General features: G+C 35.2%; 2 protein-coding genes across 2 annotated transcripts; both read right to left on the bottom strand.

Moving 5' to 3' along the window:
• Positions 1-2,604: 2,604 nt before the first annotated feature.
• LOC141618954 (protein FAR1-RELATED SEQUENCE 5-like) lies at positions 2,605-3,213 on the bottom strand. The gene has a single exon (XM_074436005.1). It carries the CDS (start codon positions 3,211-3,213, stop codon positions 2,605-2,607), a length of 609 nt encoding a protein of 202 aa, XP_074292106.1.
• Positions 3,214-3,324: 111 nt separating this feature from the next.
• Positions 3,325-5,051, bottom strand: LOC141618953 (protein FAR1-RELATED SEQUENCE 5-like). The gene is made up of 3 exons (XM_074436004.1): positions 5,045-5,051; positions 3,940-4,129; positions 3,325-3,898 (listed from the first exon to the last, which is right to left on the bottom strand). The coding sequence occupies exons 1-3, from the start codon at positions 5,049-5,051 to the stop codon at positions 3,325-3,327; spliced, it is 771 nt and encodes a 256-aa protein (XP_074292105.1).
• Between the last annotated feature and the right edge of the window lie 4,833 nt (positions 5,052-9,884).

Below are 9,884 nucleotides of genomic sequence, written 5' to 3'. Positions count from 1 at the left end.
GAAGGTCCGGCAAAAGAGAGGGCCAATGTTCAAACGACCGCAAAGGAGGATTCTACTAGAATACCAAACATTAACACCGAAATACCCATTCTTCGGCAATCTCCTAACAGAAGGTAAAAACCAAAAACCCGACTATTACATTAGCTCGCTTTTATTTGCAAAAGGCACAAAGGTAGAAAATTGATATACAATGAAAACATTACGTTTTTGCTTTACAGAGGACCTGAATCCAGACAAGATGGTGAAGATGATGGGAAAACACCCACAATATAGTACAAATGAATGAAGACCACTGCAAATCCTCATAATAGAGGTAGAGGTAGAGGTAGAGGTAGAGGACTCAAGTAGAACTAGGAATGTAATGCTGGTAGGACAGAAATGTAATTCTGGTAGGACAAGGAATAAAATTTTTTTTTATCAACTCTTGGTAAACTGTGATATTGTTTCAGGGGTTGTGTGATATTTTGTTTTAGTTGTTGTGATATTACTTCTCAGAAATAACAACAGTGGATAGGGATTTAAAAATTCTTATTTCTTTGATATTGTTTTGGTCCACAGTGTGATATTATTTCGTATACCGGTTGATATTGTTTTATTGCTTTAGAAAAATAAAACAGTGGATAAGGATTTAAAAATCCTTTTTACTTTGATATTGTTTTGGTACACAGTGTGATATTATTTCGTACAAAGATTGATATTGTTTTATTGCTTCTCAAAAATAACAACAGTGATATGGATTTAAAAATCCTTTTAAGTTTGATATTTTTTTGGTACAAAATGTGATATTATTGCGCACACAGGTTGATATTGTTTCACAATATCAAAAAAAATTCAGAGGGACAATAAATATTATTATGAATGATATTGTCTAGTATGAATTGTGATATTGTGTAGTATGAACTGTGATATTTTATTGAAATTGTTGTAATATTGTTTCCTAATAACATCCAATTGTAATGGTTATGATAATGTTTATGAATAATGGTGATATTGTTTCACATGAGGTGTGATATTGCTTAGCAGTATAATACAATACGTATACAAGCAAGTGTGATGTTGTGATATTGTTTAAGAATTGGGGTGATATTTTTTTAAATGAAGTGTGATATTCTTTCAAATGAAGTGGGATATTATTTAAAAATCGCAAACGCAACAAAATAACATTATTGATTATGCGGGTTTTATAACATTGATAATCAAAAAATGGAGAGAATACAAAATTGTTGCCATTTGGAATGACATGTAAGAAAAAATAATTTGATAGTGTAAGAAAAAAAAAAAGACGATTGTGCAAAGTTGATGATGTAAAATAGACTTCCTCAGCATGCACAAGCCCTTAATCACTATCAACAAGTGAAGAAATCTGCAAAAAAAAAAAAAAAAAAAAAAAAAAAAAAAACATAATGTCAGTAGTAAGTTTGACAAAATAATTGCAAAAGTGTGATAATGTCATCTGATGTGATATTTTTTTAAAATGATTTTGATATTGTTTCATAGTAGAGACATTTTAAATATGTGATATTGTTTAGTATTGGGATGATATTCTCTACAATCAAGTTTGATGTCCTGATATTGGTTCATAAGGATACTAATATATTTCAGATAAAGTGTGATATTGGTTAGCATGAACTGTGATATTGTTTATCAGTGTCACACTTCATGTGACGCTACTGAGAGTGTCTTTGTTCTTCATTTTTTATAAACAATATCACATGTACTTGGAACCAATATCACACTCTATACAAAAATATCACAGGTAAAAGTGAAATAATGAATGTCGTAAGGCAAATGACTTACATCGGATTCATGATCAGCCAAGTGTTGTGATGTGTCAACGGCTGGATTAGGGCAGTTGGGCTTATCGTGATGTGCCATTTATTTAAAATTATTGCAAAATCTTTTCGGCTTTTGTGCCTTTGCAATGGACTGATCTTTCTTCGACGTCAACCTCTTGCCACTACCCTTTTTTTTTATTGAACAGGGGGTAGTATATGGACCTCAGTTGAGGACTTAACCCCGAGGAGCATCTCCAACTCTTGCTGTTTAGTCATTTTCTCAGGACCAGGCTTGAATTTTTGTCTAAATGTCTTCAGTAATGCAGTTAGTTCATTTATGTGATTTTCAGGCCGAGATTTGATCAGAGGTAAATTGAGTAGAACTCCGACCAAACAGTTTAAATCTGAAGCCTAGTGACATCTGACGAATTAAAATCATCCAACAATTGCCTATGAACATCATACAAGGGCATTTTTTTAGTGTGCTTTGTCCACCTACTCAGGTATCTTCTTGGCCCCTTTACCTGATAAAATCGAGATGATGTGTTTGCATATGTATCATTTCCTCTTAAACATCTTACATGAACATGTTGCATCAAACATTGTAGGATTAAATGCTACAGTATAAGTCTTATGGAAGATAGAATCTTCAAAATCCAGAAACCTTGTACTGCCCTCCCTTGAGGAATCCCCAGTACTACATAAGTTTAGAGAATCAATACACTGCTGTTGGAATTCGTAAAAGAGTGTGTGCGTGTAAACAGTGGATGCATGAACCTCAAGACTAAGAAGGGTTTTAGTTTGAGGTAAGGAGTGATCACTATCTTTGTCAAGAGATTTTTGGGTGTGCCATTGCTGATCCATATATAGCACTCTGAAAACGCATCCAAAATTCAACAAGTGTGCCATGAGGATTCTCAAAGTGCTTAAAGAAGCTGTTTTCGCTCTCAGAGCGTTGGGTTGTTCTTAAAAGACAACCAAGAGGAGTATCACGATAATACGCCGGAATCCAACGTTGCCGCTTGGAAAATAGATATTTCAACCATCCATTATCTTCCAATTGAAACTCACTGATCAACGCAGACCACCTCTCTTCAAAGTCAGAAGGCTCTAGGTCTGAATCCCAAATAACAGAATTCAGACGAGTGACGAAGTCAGCCTCTTTGGTTACTGTCATGCTTACCTTCTCAGGTAATTTCTGCATAATATGCCACATGCAATACCGGTGGGCAGCTGTCGTAAAAATAGCAGGGACTGCAGTTTTCATAGCAGGACATTGGTCGGTAAAGAAGCAATGGGGTTGCTTTCCACCCATAGCATCTAAGAATTTTTTGAAAATCCATTTAAAATTCTGTTCATTCTCTCTAGACATAAGTGAAGCGTCAAAAGTGACTGACTTCTTGTGATGATCAACACCAGTAAAGGGAGCAAGGATCATGTCGTACCTATTAGTTGAATAGGTTGGGTCAAAAGTCACCGCCTCACCGTATAGAGAGTAATTACGACGTGCTACTACATCAGCCCAAAAGACACAAAACAAACACTTATTCTAGTCAATATCATAGGCATAATAAAAACCTTTCCGGGTTTCATGAATGGTCTCCAACTGGTCTATGAACATTTGAGCATCCTTAAGGCCTATAAAACACTTGATTTCCCTTCCAAAATTCTTAAAGTCAGTCAAACAAGCTCCGATATTTTCATAGCCGTCAACATATTCCTTGACAGACCTAAAAGTAGAGGTTGGACCAATATTGACCTTGCAATTATCAACAATGGTTTGTTTATGTTGAAAAGCAAGGTTTCTACATTTTTTCTGAAATTCTCTATACTTGAGTGGAGAAAGAAGGTGATTATGGGCAGCATGAAACTGTTCAACAACAAAGAGTGGCACTTGAACTTGGTCAATTTCTTTAATAACAAATTTGAAGAAAATCCTAGCTTTACAACCAATCCTAGTAACCTTAGTGTTCTTCGGATCATAGGCCTTGACCATTGGCTCCTTCTCTTCACCAGTAATGGATAATATTGTCGGCTTAGAATCCTTAAATCCTTCCCGGTGACAGACAATCAATTTTGTCCTTATATCTCCACTACTACGAATCCTTTTAGTTGAAGATTTCCTGGTTCAAATCCACATGCTATTGCATAAGTCTCATAAAACTGTATACCCTCATCTAACGTAGCAAAAGTTTGTCCTATTGTAGGTGTAAATTCAGTGGCAATATTTCGTACCCACTCCTCATAACCTCCAAGGGTCACCATCAAAGAAAGGCGATTTTTAGCATGCACCTCATCAGCGTCTATGCATTGTGGAGTAGAAACAGGTAACAGAGAAATAACAGAAGTTTTTTCTACAGCAACAGAGGTTGAGGAAATAAGTTATAATGGGGAAAAGTTAACTATATTATAATGTACTTCACGCTCTGATACTGTAAGGGAATGCATGTGATATTGTGTAGCATAACATGTGATACTTATGTACATAAAGTAACTACACAGTCATGTATCCTAGTATATTTCAGAATATGATATTATTGACATTGATATATGATATTATAACAGAAGTATTTTCTACAGCAATAGAGGTTGAGGAAACAAGTTATAACAGGGAAAAGGTAACTATATTATAATGTACTTCAGGCTCTGATACTGTAAGGAAATGCATGTGATATTGTGTAGCATAACATGTGATACTTATGTACATAAAGTAACTACATAGTCATGTATCCTAGTATATTTTAGAATATGTTATTATTGTCATTGATATGTGATATTATATTATAAAATATGACATATGATTCTAATGAGCAGTAATTAGCCAAACAACCAGGTATACAGTGCATGTGAACATGTGATACTGTTCAGAATAGATTATGATACTATGCAAAATAAAAATGTGATACTAAGGAAATCTGTAATATTAGGAGCAAAACTTGATTTCAACACAAAATCTGAATGAAGAATGAACATCAAACGAGGTAGTTCGAAGACATAAAGTAACAAAGCATATATTGAGGAGATGATGAAGAAAGCATATATTCATTACATGATTTAAACACGTCAATTAACACGAATTGATGAATCCGTGATTAATTAGATGAATTAAAACATCAATTATAACAGAAAAACAGTTATCATACAAACGAATTCAGTCGAATGTACGATAACAACAAAACATCAGGTAATAAACTAGAAAAACAGAATGAAAACAATAACACATAAAATAAAACAAACAAACGATGACAAAAACAGAGTTATGAAGATACCTGACATTGAGTGTGTTAAGATTGATGCAAATGAAAAATACATATGAAAACAGATGAAATTCGAGGTAGAAAACAGATGAAGATGACGGATGATGAAGAAATACGATGAAATCCGAGGAAGATGACGGATGTTGAAGAAAAACGATGAAGATAACAGAATTCCGACGAAGATGATGACGAGAGCACTGAAAAAAGATGAGCGTGAAAGAAAGATGACGGCGAGAGCACTAAAGTAAGATGAGCGCGGAAGAGAGAGAGAAAGTGAATGAATTCAATGGGAAGGTTTGAGCTGATAATAGGGTTTATATAATAAACTTATGAAAAGACGAAAATAACCTTACTAATAGCCTTACTATAAAACAGTATTGTTATCTCTAATGTATGATATTGTTTAGTGGACTCATGGACTCAAATAATTAGGTAGGACTCATGTGATCCTCTCTCTCTCTCTCTAGAGAGAGAGAGAGAGAGAGAGAGAGAGAAAGAGAGAGAGAGAGAAGCAAGATCCGGTGAGTTTGCCACTTTTCGTGAGTTACCCCCGCATTTATATACCATTGGATCTAACAAGGTCAAGGGCTGAGATTAGACCCAAAAAATATACACACACTCATTTCTTCTTTCTCTTTCTTCCGCTCATCATCTAGTGTTGTCCTGTAAACTTTTTTTTCCCTGCTTTCTTCATTCTTCCCCTATTTTTTCCTATTTTCTTCAAATTCATGGCATAATGCAATCAAAATTTCACAAAACTGGAGTAATTCAAGTCGAAAATACAAAATTAATTCATTGTCTTCGTTCAATTTGATTCATACACGCATCAATCGTGTGTTTTTGCCCAAATTTTGCAGAAACCCTAGCGCAAATCCACAAAACGAAGGAAAACGTAGATTATATAAGTCAATATAAGTTATTTTGCGAGTTATTTCAATTGCTACTCCGTTAGTATGCTTGTTTATCATACCGTTGGCATTTTATTGATGATTGATTATCATAATCTGTAAAATTGTTGGCGCACACCAACTGTTTGTTAAAATTTCTAATTGAATTTAGAAATCAGTTATTGTAATGAAGAAACGTGGTTATTTAATAGTTATTCAAATGTAGAAACCCGGTTATTGTAATGTGGAAATTCAGTTATTGTAATGTATAAACTCAGTTATTGTAATGCAGAAACTCTGATATTTGTAGTTATTGTAATGTAAAAACTCGGTTATTTTAATGAATAAAGGCAGTTATTCTATATGTGATTCAGTTATTCACTCGTTAGTTATACTTCTTTTAGAATCCAGTTATTTTACAATCCAGTTACTTCTTGGGTGTTCTGTTAAGTTATATTATGCTTTTTGATGATTACAGGTTGAAAATCACGATAAACGCGGATAATTGGCGTTCAATGGAAAAATCGATGTATATACTTGGTCATTTTTTGTTAGTTTTCATTTGTTTAATTGAATAACTCAGTTATTGTAATGTAGAAACTCAGTTATTGTAATGTAAAAAAACTCAATTATTGTAATATAAAAACTCTGGTATTTGTACTTACTCCAATGTAGAAACTCAGTAATTATAATGTAAAAACTCAGTTATTGTAATGTAAAACTCTGGTATTTGTTGCGCGTGATTTAGAAGAAGAAGGCGAGGAAGATGAATTAGAAGCTGCATTATAAAAAGCAGATGAAGATGAATTGGAATCTGAATCTGACAGAAGCAACGCTTATTTACAACATTATAGATTAATTACATCAAAGTCGTATAATAATAGCCGTAAATTATTACAATAACCGTGATTGAACTTCAAAATAACTATGATCGAGTGAACTATTGTGTATATAATAATTATTATAATAACCATGATTGAACTTTAAAATAACCGTGATTGAACTTTACAATAACCATGATTGAACTATTAAGTACTTTGTCTCATACTTTATTATATAACTATTTTCTCTCCATCACATTACACTTAAGCATCTCCAACAATCCATGCATCTTCATCATTACATTTAAACATCTTAAACAATACATCTAACAATAGTAACATCCGTAACATTACATATATGTATCTCCAATAATACGTCTAAAAGTATTTCTTCCCGACGAGAACCATGTCTTGCCGGTGTTTTCACCATTCTTCAGCCAATATTTCATCTCGACGAAAACCATGTCGTGTCTATTGATGAGGGCTGAAACAACAGAAAGCGAAAACTCACTAAAAGAAATAAAAACAAAAAAAGGCGTAAGTTGAAAATAACTATGTAACTGAAATACAATAACCACCTATAAGTATTGAAATAACCATAAAAACACTATAAAATAACTGGATATTCTAGAGAAATAAAAGCATAGTTTATCAGAATGGAGTAACTAAGCAAAATGAAATACAATAATCCGATTAATGCGCTTTGGAATAACTGAACTAACTGTAATACCCGAGTAAATTTTTTATTTTCTAATATATTTAAAAAAATTCTTTGTTTGGAAGGGGGAAAGAATTTTTATTTATTAGAGTCGAAAAGGTACACAAATGAAAGGAATCTATCCTAGAGGGAGATATTAACCTAATAAAATTCGAAAGGCGTAGTAACCTAGTATAGGTAAGACCCTAGAATAAGAATAAAATAGTTCGATTGGAGTCCGACTTAATAATAACTTCATCCGTAGAATTTTTACTCCTATCTAAATGAAACTAACCCGTAAAATAAACATCTAGATATTTTATGAGATTTTAATATTTTACTAGTTTTTTATCACATGTCAAAATTTTAGACAAAAAAAAAACAAAAAAAAAAAAGGAGAAGTAAGCATACATTGTAACACCCCCATACTCCAAGTGCCTTACCAGGACCACTCAGGTATAAGGATGCTACCATCTCGGTTACCCGAGGCAATGATAATCAAATAGACAATAACGAAACAACATTTAAATAGTAATACTTTAGCGAAAGGTTACAATCCAAAACCAAAACCAAAATACGAAATACGAATACAGGTTCTCAAAACCAACTGTCTACTGAGTTAACTGAAATGTTTATTAAACTACTAAGCTACAGCGGAAGACTTCTATCATCAGACGGTGGCACATCCCAGCTATCCCAGTAACTCGACTCATACCTGCTCAATAACTGCTCACCATCCCCGAATGGATCACCACGATTTTTAAACATTAAACGGGTCCGATAATCACACAATTTATATAAACCAACAATACAAGAAAAACAAACAGCTCAATCATCACAGATATTCTCCGAACTCCAAACCCAACTCCACAATCCCGACTACACACTAAAGTGTGTAGCCCTGCTAGAGTGCCCATCGCAACAGTCACTCCTCGCCGCCGATGGGGACCGCAGCCGTTCCCACCTAAGCCCCGCTCATCTCCATCGAGCGATAAACCCAAATCCATTAATGTGCACATCCCTTCTGTGGCGGGTTCCACAGAAAGCGAATCATGGGCGTGAAGCCACTCCCGCAAGTGACTCCACTCGGCCCAGGGACGCACCTCGAAGAACACAAACCGATAGAATCAATCACAACTACTATCGAACCAAATCCAAAGAATCGTCACAATACGAGTATGATAATATTCAACAACCACAAAACACCACAACACATTATGGGACTAATACGAGTAGGAAACCCTACCCGGAAAGCACAACACAATCGACGATCTCACAAAATGATATCAAAATGCTTCCTCTACGAATCCTCCTCCTAACATACAAACATATAATCACTACCAATCACAAAATACAACAAAACCCCCAATTCCCAATATTAGGGTTTAACCAACTTTAACGAAATACTATAAAAACGGTACATAGATCTTACCCTCGACGCAAGGATTACAACGGTATAAAGAAAGGTAAAATCCGACCTTCCAAGCTCCGGGATTTGCCAACAATGCGATTGATGCGGAGAACGTAGTTTGATTTCTCTCTTTGAAAGTAATTAGGTTTTAAAAGTGTTTAAAGAAAAGTGACGGAAGGTATTATATACTTAACCGCATTATTAACAAAACACGACAAATCAACCCCCGTAAACCAGCTACTCGATCGAGTAGCCGAGGTACTCGATCGAGTGCCCCCTTACTCGATCGAGTATCTACGTTACTCGATCGAGTACCCAACAGGTCAGAAACTATTTTAAACTGCAACTCACCCTTACTCAACAGAGTAAGGCCTACTCGATAGAGTACCCAGAGACTCATAAATCCGTAGTATTACAGTCTTCCCTCCTTAAAAACAACTTCGTCCCCGAAGTTCAAACCACAACAAAACAAAGACTCACACTACAACACTCCCGACTCAACAACCAAAACAAACTCAACATAAAACATGTTACTAACCCAAACTCAACCCGACTCAACGACAACAACCATACCGACACAACATAAAAAGGTATTAAACTCTTAAAAACTCTTTGCGATCATCTCCTACCCCCCTAAAAGAAATAAGGTTACGTCCCCGTATCCATACATACCTGATCAAAAAGGAAAGGGTAACGCTCTCTCATGGCCTCCTCCGCCTCCCATGTAGCTTCCTCAGTCTCGTGGTTAGACCAAAGGATCTTAAGCAAAACTGTCTCACCACTCCTAGTCTTCCTAACCTTCCGGTCAAGAATCTGCTTAGGTACCTCAAGATATGATAAAGACTCATCTAGCTCTAAGCTCTCTGCCTCTAACACATGTGATGGGTCACTCACATACTTCCGCAGCTGCGATATATGAAACACATTATGCACTCTCTCTAACGCAGCTGGTAAAGCCAGACGATATGCAACCTCTCCAACCTGCTCTAAGATCTCATAAGGCCCGATGAACTTCTGACTTAGCTTGCCCTTCTTC

Source organism: Silene latifolia, chromosome X, assembly GCF_048544455.1.
Source record: "Silene latifolia isolate original U9 population chromosome X, ASM4854445v1, whole genome shotgun sequence".
Classification (NCBI taxonomy): Eukaryota; Viridiplantae; Streptophyta; class Magnoliopsida; order Caryophyllales; family Caryophyllaceae; genus Silene; species Silene latifolia.
Note: the sequence above shows the minus strand (reverse complement) of the source record. Positions and strands in the feature narration are given on the sequence as shown.

Excerpts from the sequence above, each read along its gene's own strand:
- LOC141618954 (XM_074436005.1), bottom strand. The coding sequence starts at position 3,213 with ATGATCCTTGCTCCCTTTACTGGTGTTGATCATCACAAGAAGTCAGTC.
- LOC141618953 (XM_074436004.1), bottom strand. Across the intron at positions 3,899-3,939 it reads ACGTTAGATGAGGGTATACA|GAAATCTTCAACTAAAAGGA; the intron begins GTTTTATGAGAC and ends GATTTGAACCAG.